Consider the following 17620-nt stretch of genomic DNA (forward strand, 5'->3'; position numbering starts at 1 on the left):
CGCCTCGCCCTCCCCCCATCTCCGTCGCGCTCCGCCTACGGCCCTGCTTCCCGCGCTCGCCGTCCTCACTCTGCGGCCCCGCCCCTTGCCCGCTCCGCAGCGACCACTGCCTGCTGTTGCTCCCTGCCGGAGCCACCTCCGCCGTCGCGGCCGTCCCCCCCTCGCGCTTGCCTCTCCCTCGCCGTGCATCGCTCGCGCGCGCGTACCGCGCCACTCCTGCCCCCTCCCGCACATGCCCCGCTCGCCTCCCTGCTGGACCCCGCCATCGCCGCGACCAGCGCACCGGGGCCGCGCCCATCTGGCTTGGCCAAGGCCAGTCCCTCTCCACGCGGGACCGCGCGCGCCGCCTGCAGGCCGTCCCGGCCACTGGCTTCGCCCTGCCGTGCTCCCTACGGGCAGGCGCCCGCTCCTGGCGCCCCTTGGCCCGAACCGATATGGCCTTTGGGCCACTGACATGGGGCCCCCACCACCAGAACGTTAAAAAAAGAAAAAGAATAACAAAAAATATAATAATTAAAACATTAATTAATTAATTAATTAAAGAATTAATTAACTTAATTAATCTGGATTAGATTAACCTAATCGTTTAGTTAAAACAAATTAACCATGTTTAGTTAACCTGAGACTATGACAAACGGGCCCCATCTACTAACTAATCTGTTAAAGCAAAATGTCCCTATGACAGGTGGGACTGCCCCTTTTACTATTTCTGTGGATAAGATCGAACACACCTTTCAATGACATGTGGGCCCATTATGTCAGTTGGACTAGTCAACCCTCTCATCTTTGACTGTTGACTGCTGACTTGGCAGTCAATAGGGCCCCACATCTCATACACATGCACATGTTGATGGGTACACTCCTGTGTACCCATAGCAATTTATCTGTTTATTAATTCAAATTAAAGTAAATTCAGAAATTCTAGAAAATGTTTAAAACTTAGAAAATTAATAGTAAACAAACCGTAATTCGGATGAAAAAACTTTGTATATGAAAGTTGCTCAGAATGACGAGACGAATTCGGATACGCAGCCCGTTCGTCCGCCACGCGTCCCTAGCATAGTGAACCTGCAACATTTCACCTCCGGTTCATCTGTCCGAAAACGCGAAACACCGGGGATACTTTCCCGGATGTTACCCCCCTTCACTGGTATCACCTAATACCGCGTTAGGGCACCCCTAGCACCGTTACTTGTCTTGTCATGTATCGTTATGCATCTGTTTGCATTATATTCATTGTTTCTTCCCCCCTCTTCTTCCGCTAGACACCGAGACCGACGCCGCTGCTACCCAGTACGACTACGGTGTTGACGACCCCTCTCTCTTGCCAGAGCAACCAGGCAAGCCCCTCCTTTGATCACCAGATATCGCCTACTCTTTTCTCTATATTGCTTGCATTAGAGTAGTGTAGCATGTTACTGCTTTCCGTTATTCCTATCCTGATGCATAGCCTGTCCTTGCTTCTACTATTGTTACCATTACCTGCTATCCTACTGCTTAGTATAGGATGCTAGTGTTCCATCAGTGGCCCTACACTCTTGTCTGTCTGCCATGCTATACTACTGGGCCGTGATCACTTCGGGAGGTGATCACGGGCATATACGATATACTTTACACAGTTACATTACCTGTGATACTATTCGGAGATGGGGGCTGAAGGGGCAGGTGGCTCCATCCCGGTAGAGGTGGGTCTGGGTTCCCGACGGCCCCCGACGGTTACTTTGAGGCGGAGCGGCATGGCAGGTTGAGACCACCTAGGAGAGAGGTGGGCCTGGCCCTGGTCGATGTTCGCGGATACTTAACACGTTTAACGAGATCTTGGTGTTTGATCTGAGTCTGGCTACTGGCCTATACGCACTAACCATCTACGCGGGGACAGTTATGGGCACTCGACGTCGTGGTATCAGCCGAAGCACTTCGTGACGCCAGCGACTGAGCGGCGCGCGCCGGGTTGGACCGCGTAACGTGACTTCCTTTGTAATGGAGGTTGCTAGGTCTGCTTTCCAGCCGCGTACGCAACGTGCAGGTGTGCTATGGGCGATGGGCCCAGACCCCTATGCGCTTAGGTTTAGACCGGCGTGCTGGCCTCTCTGTTGTGCCTAGGTGGGGCTGCGACGTGTTGATCTTCCGCGGTCGGGCATGACCCAGAAAAGTGTGTCCGGCCAAATGGGATCGAGCGTGTTGGGTTATGTGGTGCACCCCTGCAGGGAAGTTAATCTATTCGAATAGCCGTGATCTTCGGTAACATGACGACTTGGAGTTGTACCTTGACCTTATGACAACTAGAACCGGATACTTAATAAAACACACCCTTCCAAGTGCCAGATACAACCGGTGATCGCTCTCTCACAGGGCGACGAGGGGAGGATCATTGGTTAGGATTATGCTACGTGATGATACTTGGAGGACTTCAGTCTACTCTCTTCTACATGCTGCAAGACGGAGGCTGCCAGAAGCGTAGTCTTCGAAAGGACTAGCTATCCCCCTCTTATTCCGGCATTCTGCAGTTCAGTCCACAAATGATAGCCTTATTCCAGTTGATACCAATGCATACATATGTAGTGTAGCTCCTTGCTTGCGAGTACTTTGGATGAGTACTCACGGTTGCTTTCTCCCTCTTTTCCCCCTATCCCTTCTACTTGGTTGTCGCAACCAGATGCTGGAGCCCAGGAGCCAGACGCCACCGTCGACGACGACTCCTACTACACTGGAGGTGCCTACTACTATGTGCTGCCCGCTGACGACGACCAGGAGTAGTTAGGAGGATCCCAGGCAGGAGGCCTGCGCCTCTTTCGATCTGTATCCCAGTTTGTGCTAGCCTTCTTAAGGCAAACTTGTTTAACTTATGTCTGTACTCAGATATTGTTGCTTCCGCTGACTCGTCTATGATCGAGCTCTTGTATTCGAGCCCTCGAGGCCCCTGGCTTGTAATATAATGCTTGTATGACTTATTTTATTTGTAGAGTTGTGTTGTGATATCTTCCCGTGAGTCCCTGATCTTGATCGTACACGTTTGCGTGTATGATTAGTGTACGATTAAATCGGGGGCATCACAACAGTCTAGCCTGATTGGCAAGCTCGCTTCTTGCGTAACTATATTTCATCTGACACAGAGCTATTCCAAGTTTGAGCTATGGCTCCCATTGCAGTGAAACCTTGTTCGACAATACAAAAAAGGTCCTAAATTTATACCCGGCTAGAGCTATTCAGAATTTATCTCTATGAATTATATACTAAGGGGAGACGTACTAAAGAAATAGACATTTAAAGGAATCTGTAGCAAACATTGCCTTCTGCTTAAATTTTTGGCATACCTTCAATCTGTAATAAGCAACATGAGTATTTATGAGGAGTGGGAAAATGAAATGGAAGTATTGAACAGACCTTTGTGTTCTTGAGGCCAGTTTATTAAATATTATACATATTGAGTCTGTACTTTAGAGAGCAAAAAAAAAAAACTTACCTAATTTATAATCTTCATGTAGTATTACTGCTACTCATAACTCAAAGAGGTGAAAAATAAATTTTGGATGTTGACATATATTGCAACAGAATTCAAGATGCTCATAAACTCTAGTATACTGTACTTGATAATTTGCTTGCTCCGGCATATATAGCATTTGGTTTCGTTTCAGGCACTTAATCGGCTAATATGTAGAAGAGGGGAAACTGTAGGAAGAGCAAGTGGTAAGTACTAAATTTTTCCAACTAAAAAACTTCAGAATCACGTACTAACGGTGGAACCAAGTTTGTGTTCCATTGCTATCTTAGCATCCATCTGAAACTCAATAGATGGTATACGCAGAAGTTGTTTGATTTATAAGACGGAAGGAATTGTTGAATTAGATATTAGAATTACACAAAGTAATCATTTACCTTGATATTTAGAATAACAATATAAAACAACTGATTGCATTTAGATTAGAACATCAAAATATTTACATGTAACAAATTTATGATTTGTCAGGTAGATGATTCAAAAGTTTTGTCCATGCTCGCTTAGGCCTACTCTAAGTAGATAAGTTAAACTGCAGTTAGAGGGCTCGCCTATTAGTTTATCCACATGCAAACAAAGTGAAGTCATTAAGAATATAGCAAAACTACATTGTAATCTGTTTTGCCATGGTTCTCAAAGCAACTCACATGCATAGTGGGAAATGAGGTCTACCGACACACTGATACAACAAGGCATGACTTTGCTGAAGTAAACAATAATTGAACTTGAACTTATTTCATGCCTAACTCGATGGAACGAAAAGGAACAAACACACATAGAACCGATTCTACCAAAAATATGATAAATATAAACCTTCCTTGTCGTGTAATTAATCATCGTAAAATATGAACCAATGAAAGAAGCATGAAGGAATCACATAGTATAAAAAAATATGGGATCGCCATAGAGTGAACATAGATAAGAAGTTGGTTTGGACCGAAGGGATTCCAAATGGCACACACGTCTAGAGGAAAATGCTCAGCTGACAAAAATTCCTAGCTAATAAATTATTACTGTAATCCTGCAACAGCAACCAATACTGTCTGACAGTAACACTCTCTTCCACTTGGAGCAAAGATTCAAGTCTGCTTCATAAAATAAAACTCAGAGCGGGTAACTTCTTGTGTGCAGTACTGAAACATGATCACTAAGACACACTTCCTGCCTTTTCTAGTTGGTTGTTTCCACACAAGAAAGCTACAAAGAACATGACGTGCAGAACACACCTATGAGGATGATGGCATGATATCACTAAAGTTGAAAAGAGCAAACCGTAATTATATTTTGCAACAACCAATTACCTATATTAATCAAATGACACCATAGAAAAAATTATTAGAAAGAACTACCAATACCTGAACATTAAGTTCCTCCATAAATATTTCCTTTACCTCCTCATAGCACAACGTTTTGACCTGCAACTGGCTCCACCAGAACAGAGAGAAATCGCAGATTGGATGAAATATCGTACGGGGGTGAGTGGAAGACAGCGATAAAAAAAGTTTGCAAAGTTGTATGAAGGTGATTGACTGGTTACCTTGGGAGGAGGGGATTTGACGGCAACGTCTAGAGGAGGAGGGTGTCATGATGCATAGATAAACGCCCAAATCTAATCCTCTTGATCCAGCCCAAATCCCCTTGATTCAGAGCCACAAGGCCAGTGGCGGCAACATACGGCCCTGGATGATAGCGGCGGTGGCGTTCCACATTCCGGATCTGAGCACTCAGGTAGACGGGGAGACGTGTTGTCGTAGTAAGCAAAACGACCGAGGGGGGGGGGGTGCTGCTACCTGGAAAGCTAGCGCTTAGCGGTGGACATTGCTGCTAGTCTGCTAGAGATCAAGAAAGAGGGAGGTGCACCATTGCTTGAGGCTGTGATAGGCGATGATGCAGGGAAGGCTGTGTCGCAGTAGGCTGTAGGATTCCTGCCCAGCCGCCAGGATCGCCATGGCCGTCGCTCCCGCATCGTTCGCGACCTAGCTCGGTCGTCCATGGGAAGAGCCGCCACGCGAGCGAAAGAGACCAGGCTCGCGAGCAGGCCCAGTAGGCCCAATTGAATCTCAGGTACCCAAAAAAACCACCGGAGCAGCGGCCCGAGAAGGTTAGCGATCGTCAGGAAGCCTGTACGTGTGATTTGGGCGCGATTAAGAGCGAATCAAACAGCCAGAAAAGTCTAAAAGAGATAATCCAACTGATAGAAATGCTGATGGCCTGAGAGGGTTGGGAGGGTGTTCAGTTTTAATGCATCTAAATGTACGTAGGCACTTGCCCTCTCGTCAACTGAGTTTGTGTGGAGAAAAGAACGGAGCGCTCGATGCCTCGGCTGGCATCGATGCCACATATTTTCCTTCAATCGACCGGGATTCTAGAATAACTACAGGGAAATCAATCCTAGCACTAATCCTAGCAATCTTTTTTAGCGTCCGCGTTGGAGGTGCCTTAAGGAAAAGATACAGTCACGATCCAAACAACCCTTCAATCCATTTCTTCGTCTACGCCGGGGGAGCAGTGAGACCGACGTCGTAAGTGGGTGAGTCCATGACTAAATGTGTAGTGTGTGGTGAAAAATTTTCCTCTCCCTGAAAGTTCGACCACGACGCTATGTTCGGTCAGAGAAACCGACGAAGAAGAACATTTTCTGCTGTTTGTCGAGTTTGCATTTCTGATTGTGGACTGATCTGTTGCTTTTTTTCATGAACACGCAAGATTGATAGGTGGGCTGATCTGTTGCAATACTTCTCTGAATATGTAAGGGTTTTTTCCTTATAAAAAATCGGGATTAAACCAGGCGGTGAAAGGAGCGGTTCGCCACTAGTAGTTCAAAACTTCAGATAGTCTTTTGGTAACTGACGGCGCTCGGCCGGCTTTTCCACCGTCTCCGCGACTCTTTTGGCGGTGCTTGCTCGGCTGCTCCGCCGCCGGCGCCGCACGGACCGCCGTCTTGCGCCGCTGGCCTTTGCCGCTACACAGCCTTCCCATTTCCCCTGCCCATCGGACGCTGGATGCTCTGCCGTCGGGATGCCTGGACCAGTCGCCACCTCGCCGCTCTCTGCCCGCCAGACACCTGACTGGGTGGCGCTGCGCAGCCACCACAGTATCTACCGCCGGTGCTAGAGAGGGAACCAGGCGTCCGTTGGCTGGACACGGTGATCCAGCCCCATCTAGCACCGACGGGGGACTTCGCCTCCGCCATTCGCTGGTCCTCCTGTGCACACCACCTGCTCGACCAAATGCCCCGCTAGACCAGGGAAGCTGATTCCATGTCCTTCCTGGCATCTGGCCGTGCCCGCCTCCTCCGGGGCATCTCCAGTCACCGGCCACCACAGCAAGGTGCGTGACCTATCCGACATCCTAACGTCCTCTCCTGTGACATAGTAAAAATTGTGCCGCTAATGTTGTGTTTTGCATTTTTTGAACTAGGACGCTACACCACATGCTTCCGGCGTTACAAGGCGCATTTCTTGCTTGACGGAATCGAGGATGCAGCGGAGAGCGCTGCCGGATCGCAGGAACCACCGGTGTCTCTGGCGAAGAGCCTGGCCTCTCTCGCTGAGGAGTCAACCATTGCTGCTCAGAGGCAGCGGAAGCCCCTGTCCCGGATGGAGCGGAAGAGGCTGGCCGAGCTCCGGATAAAAAAGAGGGTCAAGGCGCAGTATTTGAACGGCAAGTTTTACGATCTCATGGGTAAGGTGGTGGCTAGTGCCGATACGTTGGAGGATGCTTACGACATTGTCCGGCTGAATTCTAATGTCGATCTGGCGTCTCCAAGGGACGATGTTTGCTTCATCGCATTGGCTGAGCAGCTCAGAAGCGGAGAGTTTGATATCGCTGTGAATTCTTTCTCAGTAGCTGCAAAGAGGCAAGGAGGAGAGCGCATTGTTCTTCCACGGCTCAACTTGAAAGTTATCCAGGAAGCAGTTAGGGTGGTGCTTGAGGTTGTTTACAGGCCTCAGTTCTCCAAGATATCACATGGTTGTCGGAGTGGGCGAGGATATCACTCAGCTCTGAGGTTCATATCCACTGAAATTGGGTTTCCAGATTGGTGCTTTACTGTCCCTTTGTACAAGGAGGTGGATAGTGATGTGGTCTTGAAGCTTATTTCACAAATACAGGAAAAGATCGTTGATGACCAGTTAGTGGCATTCATGCAAGATATGTTTGATGCCGAGGTGATCAATTTGGTATTTGGAGGGTTTCCCAAGGGCCATGGAGTTCCTCAAGAAGGAGTACTTGCACCAATCCTGATGAATATTTATCTTGACAGTTTTGACCATGAAGTATTTAGGATTTGCATGAAACATGAAGGCCTTTATTCAGGGGCAAAAAATGTTACAGACAACCAGGGCTCCAAGTTGCGTCACTGGTTTAGAAGTCAAATGAAGGATGGGGATCTAAATAATGAAGATCAAACAGAGGGCCAGCCAAACGTGAGATTATATGCTTGCAGATACATGGATGAGATTTTTGTTGCAGTTGTGGGGTCCAGAGACATAGCAGAAACTGTAAAGTCTGAAGTTGTTGATTACTTAAGCAAATCGCTTTACCTGAAAGTTGATGATGGATTGTGTCTTGTGCCAGTAAAAAAGGACTCTTGGGGGTTGCAGTTTGCTGGCACCGTAGTTAAGGCCGCAACAAAAGAAAGTGCTGCGCTGAAAACTGTTCACAAGCTGAAGGAGAAGGTCCGTTTATTTGCTTGTCAGAAGCAAGAGATATGGGATGCTATGAATCTTAGGTTAGGAAAGAAGTGGTTGGCATATGGTTTGAGGAGGGTAAAGGAGTCTGAGATCAAGTCACTTGGTCTCAGTACTCCGTTGCTGGATCACATTGCACAATTTAGGAAAGAGGGCATGAAGACAGATCATTGGTTCAAAACTTTACTCAAGGTATGGATGCAGGACATCAATGCCAAAAATGAAGCTAATGAGGAGGTGCTCCTGTCAAAATACATTGCTGAACCAGCACTTCCGCAGGAACTCAGAGATGCTTTTAACAACTTTCAGAAGCAAGCTAATGATTATATCTCATCAGAAACTGCTGCTACAGAAGCACTGTTGTCCAGCTTGAAGAATAAGGAATCAATGTATACCTGCCCTGATGATGCTGCCATTAAGATTTATGCGCCTCTTAGTTATATCAAGAAGTGCCTCAATCGCTATGGTGTAACTAATCTTGAAGGTTTCCCTAAACATGTTTCAGCCCTTGTTTTGCAAGATGATGAGCTAATCATAAGTTGGTTTGCAGGAATAATTCATCGTTGGGTAAGATGGTTCTCTGAGGTTGACAATTTTAAAGAGCTTCAACTTATGTTAGTTGAATGTGTCAGGAAATCTTGCATTCGGACACTATCTGCAAAGTACCGAATGTACGAAAAATTGACAGAAAAGCGGTTTGAACTTGATGATTATGGCATTCCAATGGTCGAGGACTTTGAGGCAATGATAGCACAGCTAGAACCTAGTTCTTCCTCAGTTTCCGCTGATGAAGCTCTGACGTATGGCATTTCTAGTAGTGGCTTATGTGTGCTCACCCTCTCAAGAGTTAGAGTCCCTGCTCGGAAATTCAACTGCTTTGTCATGGGCTGCCAATCTTCATCACCAAGTTTGTACATTATTCATGTGAAGGAGAAACAGCGGTTTCCAGGATGGAGGACAGGTTTCTCATCATCAATTCATGGGAGTTTAAATGGCAGACGAATTGGGTTGTGTACCCAACATGTTAAAGATCTATATCTAGGGCAAATCTCCCTTCAGTCAGTTGATTTTGGTGTGCTGATTAGATGACTATAAGATGACCCTGAGGTTTTCAGTTTGAGAATATTGTTCCCTTTTATTTTTTTGCAAATTTTAGCTGCTCCCATGATTCTCTGAAATAATTTCTTTTGCAAAGTAAATTTACTGTTTTAGATTAATTGACCATTATTTCAAGAAGCACACATGTCACATGTGCAAAGAGTATTGGAAGATTTATAAACTCTGTCCAAAATTTCAAAAGTGCCTCTACAAATTCAGAAAGTATATTTGTATTTTGAGGGAAACATTGCTTTAACCTGATGCATCTCTATTCTGAATCTCCGTAAACTAAGTTCATTAGCTGCCCTCTTCTAATCACAATGACTCTCTACTGCTATTAAGTATTAACACTTACTTGCTCGAGACTTCCCTTCAGGAATCGGTGAGCTAGAAAACTTTGGTGCCATCGTGCAAGTCTGGCCAAGCTTTGGGTGCTCTGTATGTGTCACTTTGATGACATGAAACTTCTCATATTCTTTCTCAATGGTTTCTTCAATCAGGCTGCTCTCTAAGTTTCCTTTGTGCCTGGGGTGTTCCTGGGCTTTCTGTATCATTTACATCTTGTAGGGTCCCATGATTAAACTGTACTGAATGTTCAGTGACGATTTTAAACTTGGACTTGCTGAATTTTCCTTCAGGGTCATGGTCACGGCACTCTGATTCCAAGAGGCTGGACGTTTGCTGTTCCAAGGTCATGAATTACATGACCATCCAAGTTCAATCAATAACTATGCTGCTGGCAAAGAAGGCATCAAGGGTTCACCGCCATGAGGGTCCGCCAATTGTTTTAGTCGCTCTCAAGGATTATCAGGTTAGTTGGGGTACTGATGTTCATATATATGTTTCATATTGATTATGATCTGGTTTCATCTCCAAAGAACTGAAGGAATGATTGCAAACAATATCAGCTAATGAACATGGAGTAGTCCAGGAAATCTCATATTGTCCATTTATTTGTTCCACCTGGAAATAAAGAAGCTAAACAATTAGCAGCTCTAAGAACAAGCATAACTTAACATCACATGCACGCTCTTGCTTCTTTACCATTTGTTTTGTTACTGTCTTATAATCTATTAAAGGTTAGTGCTCTCAACTTATGTCACTGGAATGCATTTGAATCTGGTTAGTTTTAGTTATTTCATACCGTGATGGATTGCAACAGATCACATTATTAAACACCAAATCATTTCTATGTAGCCATAGCAATGCCATCCCACCTGGATAAGGACCCAGGTTGTCACCAAGGCCACATAGCTAAGTGCAAAACATGTTTGGAAGAGCAAAGAGTGGGCACGCATAAATTAGATGTCACCTGGATCTGTTTAGAAGAACGATGATAAAGGAGAAGATGACAAAATAATTTCGATCACACGTACAGAGTCACAGTACAGTACACCCACGGGTCGGTGGGTGGAAATAGTCCAAATAGTGTGTCTACCACACGGTACGTCAAATAGTGCAAGTAGGACCAACCGTGTGTGTCTGTGTGGTACCAAGGCAAATACAGCTAACTGGAAAGATGCTACCTACTGGAGGTCACTTCTAATTTGGAGCGTTCTTATCGCCAATGGTTTCTTCCTCCTTCATCAGGCCTATGGAACTCTGAGCAACGCCGGCCTGAGCTGCCATCAAATTTGCAAGTTGGGCGACCTCCCGTTTGCCGGAGTGATGGATGCCGCGGTGCACGTCCTCGTGTTCCCCTGGCCAAGGCAGGGACACATCAACCCCATGCTCCATTTCGCCACCGCCCTCGTCGATGCCGGCCTCCAAGTCACCTTCCTCCACACCGAGCACAACCTCCGCCGTCTTCCCCAGGCGCCTCTGCCACCGCGCCTACGCTTGCTTTCCATCCCTGACGGACTCCCCGACGACCACCCTCGCAGCTTCTTGGAGCTTCTGGAGTCCATGCGGAAGACCAGCAGCGCCGCATACCGTGCCCTGCTCTTGTCCGCCGACGCGCCGGTGACATGCGTTGTTGCCGATGGCACCATGCCGTTCGCCATCGATGTCGCCGAGGAGCTTGGCATCCCGGCGCTCGCCTTCGCCACGCACAGCGCCTGCAGCTACCTGGCGCTCCTGTCTATGCCCAAGCTCGTTGAGCTCGGCGAGACCCCCTTCCCTGCGGATGACCTGGTGTGCGGCGTTCCGGGGATGGAGGGCTTCCTCCGGCGCCGAGATCTTCCTCGTGGACTCTACTGCACTGAACAAGGCGAGGGAGACCCCTGGATGCTCAAGCTTGCCGAGGTCACCGCTCGCTCCAGCAAGGCATGTGCGCTCATACTCAACACCACCACGTCCATGGAGCAGCCAGCGCTCGCCCACATTGCGTCGCGCACAAGTGACGTCTTTGCTGTAGGCCCACTGCATGCCAGGTCAAGGCTCACCGCAAGCGCAAGCCTGTGGCAGGAGGACGACGGGTGCATGGCGTGGCTGGACAGCCACGAGGACCAGTCCGTCGTGTATGTGAGCCTGGGGAGCCGCGCGGTGATCACGCATGAGCAGTTCACTGAGTTCCTCTCCGGCCTGGTAGCTACTGGATATGCCTTCCTCTGGGCGCTCCGGCCGGACATGGTCCAGATGACCAGCTCCACGCTCCTCCGAGAAGCCATCGGGGCAGTGGAGGGCGGCAAGGCACACGTTGTCGAGTGGGCTCCTCAGCGGGACGTGCTGCGGCACCGGGCGGTGGGCTGCTTCCTGACACACGCCGGATGGAACTCGACGCTGGAGTGCGCCATGGAAGGCGTGCCGATGGTGTGCTGGCCCTTCTTCTCCGACCAGCAGATCAACAGCCGCTTCGTGGGCGCCGTGTGGAGGACGGGGCTGGACACGAAGGACGTCTGCGACAGAGGCGTCGTTGAGAGGACGGTGAGGGAGGCCATGGTGTCCGACGAGATCAGGGGGGTGGCCCAAGCTATGGCGCAGCAGTTGAGGCTGGATGTCGCGCAGGTGGGGTCGTCGTCGTCCGAGTTGGAGCGGCTCGTCCGCTTCATCAGGGAGCTCAGCATCAGGTCCTGTTGAAGCCCAGAACTAATGAAGACTAGCACAGCCTCTCACGCACTACATGTTCAGTTTCATACTTATTCAGTCTCAGAACTTATTCTAGCATTTCCCGAACATATATATGGAAGATGAGGAAATTGTAAGAGGAACTCAGTCTGTTGAGTTGACACCATTTCAAGGCAGTTCCCCGCAATTATGTTCTTGTGATCTAAATTCAAATGTACCAATTTTTACTTTGGTAGTCACTTGGTTCTACTTTGTAAGGGGAAAATTATGCTTATTAGTACCAGCAAGTCCTCATGAGAAACACAGCTTCTTATGAGCATGCATGAGCATCTTTCTATTCAAGTACGACTGGTTAAGTGCTTATGTTCTATATATAGTTAGAGGCTTAGAGCATATAGTATAAACTGCGGTTTTGAAGAGCCCTCCCCTATGCAACTGTTACTGAGAAGGTGACAACCGCCAACGTTGAGCTGCTACAAAGGCAGGCTCAGAAGGTAACGCGCCGACGGCTCCAACTGGGGCGGAGGTTAACAGCAAAACCGGAGAGAACCCCATGGCATCGATCCGGTGGAGGGGCGAGGACAACCGGCAGCGCGGCCGACGAGCTGACGGCGGTGCGCAGCGGGGCGGAGGAGGGGAGGACGATGCGCAGGCCTCGCGCGAGAGGAGCAGCTGCTGCCTGCTGGGCTTGGCCAGCGAACTACGTCCCGTCCATGACTCGTATCGGTCCACCCGTGTCCGACTCCGGTCGTGGCCACAAGCCCGACTTCGACTTGCTTTGCCGGTCCTGGTGTACGAGCATATATCAATTGAAGAGAGGGCCAGGCCATGGTGTACCAGCATCGCAGACAAGCGCTTTACGTTAGTTCCTGGTTTTTCGTTGGCGAAAGAGTTGGCCAGCAGTAGTAGCCGGGATCGATGAAGCTTCTTCCGGCCGCCCTCGGCCTCGTCCTCCTCCTGCTCGTTCTGAATCCCAATGGCGTGGAGGCCCGGCCAGCCCCGGCTGGTGGCCATCAGAAGAAGGCGTCGAGCGCTACCTTCTTCGTCTTCGGGGATGACTTCGCCGACAACGGGAACCTTCCTCTGACCGACCCAGTCACCAGGATGTCGAGGCAATGGGCCTACCCCTACGGCTCCAACTACATCGATGCCGATGGGTTTCCGCGGCCGAATACTCCGTCCGGCCGCTTCTCAAACTATAAAATCCAGTCGGATTTCATCGGTAAGTACTACTCATATTATAATCTCATGTTATGCTGTAATCTATGGTGCATCACAATTATAACCATACTCGTTGTTTATTGATAACTTGCAGCAACAATGCTGGGATTGGAGGAAGCCCCTCCGGCGCATGCCCGCACGGCAGAGAAAACCTGCGACCCATCCGGCATGACCTTTGCTACCGGTGGTGCAGGCGTGTTGGACAGTACATCACACGAGGTCCCCGCCCTCGCCAAGCAGGTCGACACTTTTAGGAAGATGGTCAAGGACGGGACCATCATGGAGAATCAATTGAGTCGCTCCGTAGCGCTCGTGGCCTTCTTTGGCAATGACTATGCAGGCACTGGCGTCATTGGCATAAGTAGGCACTGGCGTCATTGGCATAAGTAGCCCCAGCGATGTGAGTATCATATCAACGCACAATGTATATATGCATACACTAATTTGATGTATCTTACTAACTTACAATTTTCATATATGCGATGTAGATTAATGCTTATATTGGAAAGGTGACAAAAGAGATTGCAGCTAATGTGGATCAATTGTTGAAGCTTGGGGTGACAAAGGTTCTTGTCAATAACTTGCACCCTATCGGTTGCACGCCATCACACACCCGAACCAACAACTACACCACGTGTGATATTCTTGAAAACTTGGGTGCATCAATCCACAACGATAATCTGAAACAAGTTATGGCATCAAAGAAGAATGTCTACATCATCGACGTGTACACGGCCTTTGCCAATATTGTGGATCATGCAGCAGGTATGTATCTACAAGCATTCACAAGGGTCTCATTATTTTAGAATTATCTTAATCTAATTAGATGGGGTTTGATTGTGTACTTAAAATACTTTATCTGAACATTTTCAATTTCATGTGCATTAATGTAGGCAAAGGCTCAGAGATGTCCAAACAATTCAAGCGCAAACAATCGCCGTGCTGCGAGACTTTGAATTGGAATGGTTACTGCGGACAGCAGGGCGAGTCATCCGCGGAGCTTCTGTACACAGTGTGTGACAAGTCGAGCAAATTCTTCTATTGGGACGACATGCACCCAACACATGCAGGATGGGAAGCTGTCATGAAACAGTTGGAAAAACCCTTGAGGGAGTTTGTAAACCGAGCGTAGGCAGCTAGGCTTTATGTATTTGCGTAGATCTTTGTATCTATGATGACAACCTTTTGATTGTATTTGATAGTTTCATGTATTTCAAAGACTGGGATTTTCCCGATTCCATGATGAATATTATACTGTATTTGCATCTTTTTTGTGAAGACTATATTTATAAGAAGTAACTAATGTCATATGCCACATCTACAATAAAGATGTGTTCTAGCTATACAAATCGAGTACTTGCCTATATACAGCTCAATAAGCTCAAGGCAATTTTCACACCGGTTGATTCTTGTGTTGTCGGCTTGGTAGTATACCGGGTCGGCATCTTCTACGGGTGACAGGTGCCTTATCTTTGAACTCGGCACTAAGGAGGGTAAATTTGCCTATGAATATGAGTATTTGTAGGTGTCCACTTCTTTGTGTTTGTGTGCAGTGCCCAAACCTGCTCAACAAATCATGTTAGAAAAACCTGGACATAACTCTATACCCGTGCAACCAGACCCAACAGTCCAGTTGGCGAGGTCAATAGCTTTTTCTTTGAACAATCCGTCGCGGTTCACTAACCTATTGCCATCTCAGAGTGGCCTTTTTTTCAAACATCCAAACAGTAGTTCACTAACCCCAAGTCATGGTGCAGCAGTTGAGGCTGGATGTCGCCGGGGCGGGGTCGTTGTCGTCTTGAGTTGGAGCGGCTCGTTCGCTTCATCAGGGAGCTCAGCAGCATCAGGTCCTGTCTGAATCCTAGGGTTACTGAAGACTAGCACAGGCTACGTTGGCCTCTCATGCACTACATGTAAAATAATGGCAATTCTTGAGTTATGCGGACTGATCATGTTTTTCTCAGAAAAATTTACGCAGCGCGATCAAGTTATATCTGCAGTTCACTTGCGGAGATGCTTCATCAAAGAGTAATTTGCTGTTCAGCAGTCAAGCGATGCATGTTATTTCTGATGAATTATGTACGTATCATTTAAATCTTGTAGGTTCCCATGATGCTTTGGGGTTATTGTGATTGCAATGTCTGGAGTTTCCTTTTATTTCTTTGTCCTTGTTCATCGGTGTAGGATCCAAGAATATGCAGATGATAAGTGGCAAAGGAAGCAGTGAAATCTGAAGAGGCAAATCATTATTGTAGGTGTTTTACTATAGAGCAGATGTTGCTTCATCAGAAGAAAACACAGGGCATTAATATTTCACTTTTCAAAGGTGAGATTTATCTGCAGACCCTCACTGTAAGTGTTACTAGGGGGTAGATGTCACTTGATTGGACGAAGACACATATATTTGACAGTGTAGTTTCTCAACGGTAAGATTTCTTCTCTTCATGTCTTAGTTTGGAGTAAACTACATGGTTAGTACCCAAAGTTGTCACGGAAGTTCAGTTTCATACGTCAACTTAATCTAAGCATTTCCCGAACATATATATATATATATGGAAGATGAGGAAATGTAAGTAGAATTCAGTCTGCTGACTTGACACCATTTCAAGGCAATTCCCCGCCATTATGTTCTTTTGATCTAAATTCAAATGTACCATTTTTTTAACTTTGGTAGTCACTTTTTCGACAGGGGAAATATATTAATATTGCGGAGATATCAATTACACCCAGCCTCTGCACCAACAAAATGTCGCAAAGACATTCATGATGCACACAGCCTGAAAAAAAACAAAAAAGAAAGAAAAAAACAAAGGCCCGGCCACAGTGATCAACTCCTCTCAGCAGCAGCACTCAAACCATCACCAAAGACAACACCTGGAAAACAAGAAATGTCTCCAAAAGCGATGCCTCCAAGAAAGAAATAGTGCACAAGCGCCGTCGTTGCCCGATCCGAGATCTTAGGTTTTCACCCAGGAGAAAGTCTGAGCTCTCAAAATAACACCTTCGGCAAGGCAGTTGTGAGGCACAACCAATGAAGGTCAGACCTTAGGTTTTCACCCTGAAAGTCACGACTCGGTACTCGAGGAGCAACACCAAAAATGAAGTCCTCCCATGCTGCCGCGGTGCCGCCCCCACTTGCCACTGCTACTCCTAAAAGTTATCAAACACCAGGCTAACAGGTACCGTGTCCAGAGTGGACGGGAAGTCCCGCAAACCAATTTCGAGCACCGGCCTGTCAAGCAAAGCCTCCATTGCTACCAAGGCCCCCCCTAAGGAAATATGCCCTAGAGGCAATAATAAAGTTGTTATTTATATTTCCTTATATCATGATAAATGTTTATTATTCATACTAGAATTGTATTAATTGGAAACTTGATACATGTGTGCATAGACAAAATACAGTGTCCCTAGTAAGCCTTGAAGGAAATATGCCCTAGAGGCAATAATAAAGTTATTATTTATTTCCTTATATCATGATAAATGTTTATTATTCATGCTAGAATTGTATTAACCGGAAACATAATACATATGTGAATACATAGACAAACATAGTGTCACTAGTATGCCTCTACTTGACTAGCTCGTTGATTAAAGATGGTTATGTTTCCTAACCATAAACATGAGTTGTCATTTGATTAACGGGATCACATCATTAGGAGAATGATGTGATTGACTTGACCCATTCCGTTAGCATATCACTTGATCGTTTAGTTTGTTGCTATTGCTTTCTTCATGACTTATACATGTTCCTATGACTATGAGATTATGCAACTCCCGTTTATCGGAGGAACACTTTGTGTGCCACCAAACGTCACAACGTAAATGGGTGATTATAAATGTGCTCTACAGGTGTCTCCGAAGGTACTTGTTGGGTTGGCGTATTTCGAGATTAGGATTTGTCACTCCAATTGTCGGAGAGGTATCTCTGGGCCCTCTCGGTAATGCACATCACATAAGCCTTGCAAGCATTGCAACTAATAAGTTAGTTGCGGGATGATGTATTACGGAACGAGTAAAGAGACTTGCCAGTAACGAGATTGAACTAGGTATTGAGATACCGACGATCAAATCTCGGGCAAGTAACATACCGATGACAAAGGGAACAACG

At 47.1% G+C, this 17620-nt stretch overlaps 1 protein-coding gene and 1 pseudogene across 4 annotated transcripts; both read left to right on the forward strand.

Annotated features, from left to right (window-relative positions):
* The first annotated feature begins 6322 nt into the window (after positions 1-6322).
* On the forward strand, positions 6323-12543 carry LOC119329892 (myricetin 3-O-rhamnoside 1,2-glucosyltransferase UGT709G2-like). Of its 4 annotated transcripts, XM_037602992.1 has the most exons (6): positions 6323-6826; positions 6917-8175; positions 8392-8623; positions 9033-9098; positions 9924-10096; positions 10876-12543. In XM_037602992.1, the coding sequence occupies exons 1-6, from the start codon at positions 6757-6759 to the stop codon at positions 12301-12303; spliced, it is 3228 nt and encodes a 1075-aa protein (XP_037458889.1). In that variant the 5' UTR covers positions 6323-6756; the 3' UTR covers positions 12304-12543. The 4 variants fall into 4 exon arrangements, 3 of the variants coding, with proteins under 3 accessions (XP_037458889.1, XP_037458887.1, XP_037458888.1); XR_005159826.1 differs by having other exon boundaries at positions 6917-10096; positions 10483-10958; XM_037602990.1 differs by lacking the exons at positions 6323-6826; positions 6917-8175; positions 8392-8623; positions 9033-9098 and adding an exon at positions 9283-9723.
* A 171-nt stretch (positions 12544-12714) lies between these two features.
* On the forward strand, positions 12715-14811 carry LOC119329894 (annotated as a pseudogene).
* The last annotated feature ends 2809 nt before the right edge of the window (positions 14812-17620 follow it).

The sequence above is a fragment of the Triticum dicoccoides genome, chromosome 7A (genome assembly GCF_002162155.2).
Source record: "Triticum dicoccoides isolate Atlit2015 ecotype Zavitan chromosome 7A, WEW_v2.0, whole genome shotgun sequence".
Classification (NCBI taxonomy): Eukaryota; Viridiplantae; Streptophyta; class Magnoliopsida; order Poales; family Poaceae; genus Triticum; species Triticum dicoccoides.

Excerpts from the sequence above, each read along its gene's own strand:
- LOC119329892 (XM_037602992.1), top strand. The coding sequence starts at position 6,757 with ATGTCCTTCCTGGCATCTGGCCGTGCCCGCCTCCTCCGGGGCATCTCC. Across the intron at positions 9,099-9,923 it reads CAATCTTCATCACCAAGTTT|GGTCATGGTCACGGCACTCT; the intron begins GTACATTATTCA and ends ATTTTCCTTCAG. Across the intron at positions 10,097-10,875 it reads TCGCTCTCAAGGATTATCAG|GCCTATGGAACTCTGAGCAA; the intron begins GTTAGTTGGGGT and ends CTCCTTCATCAG.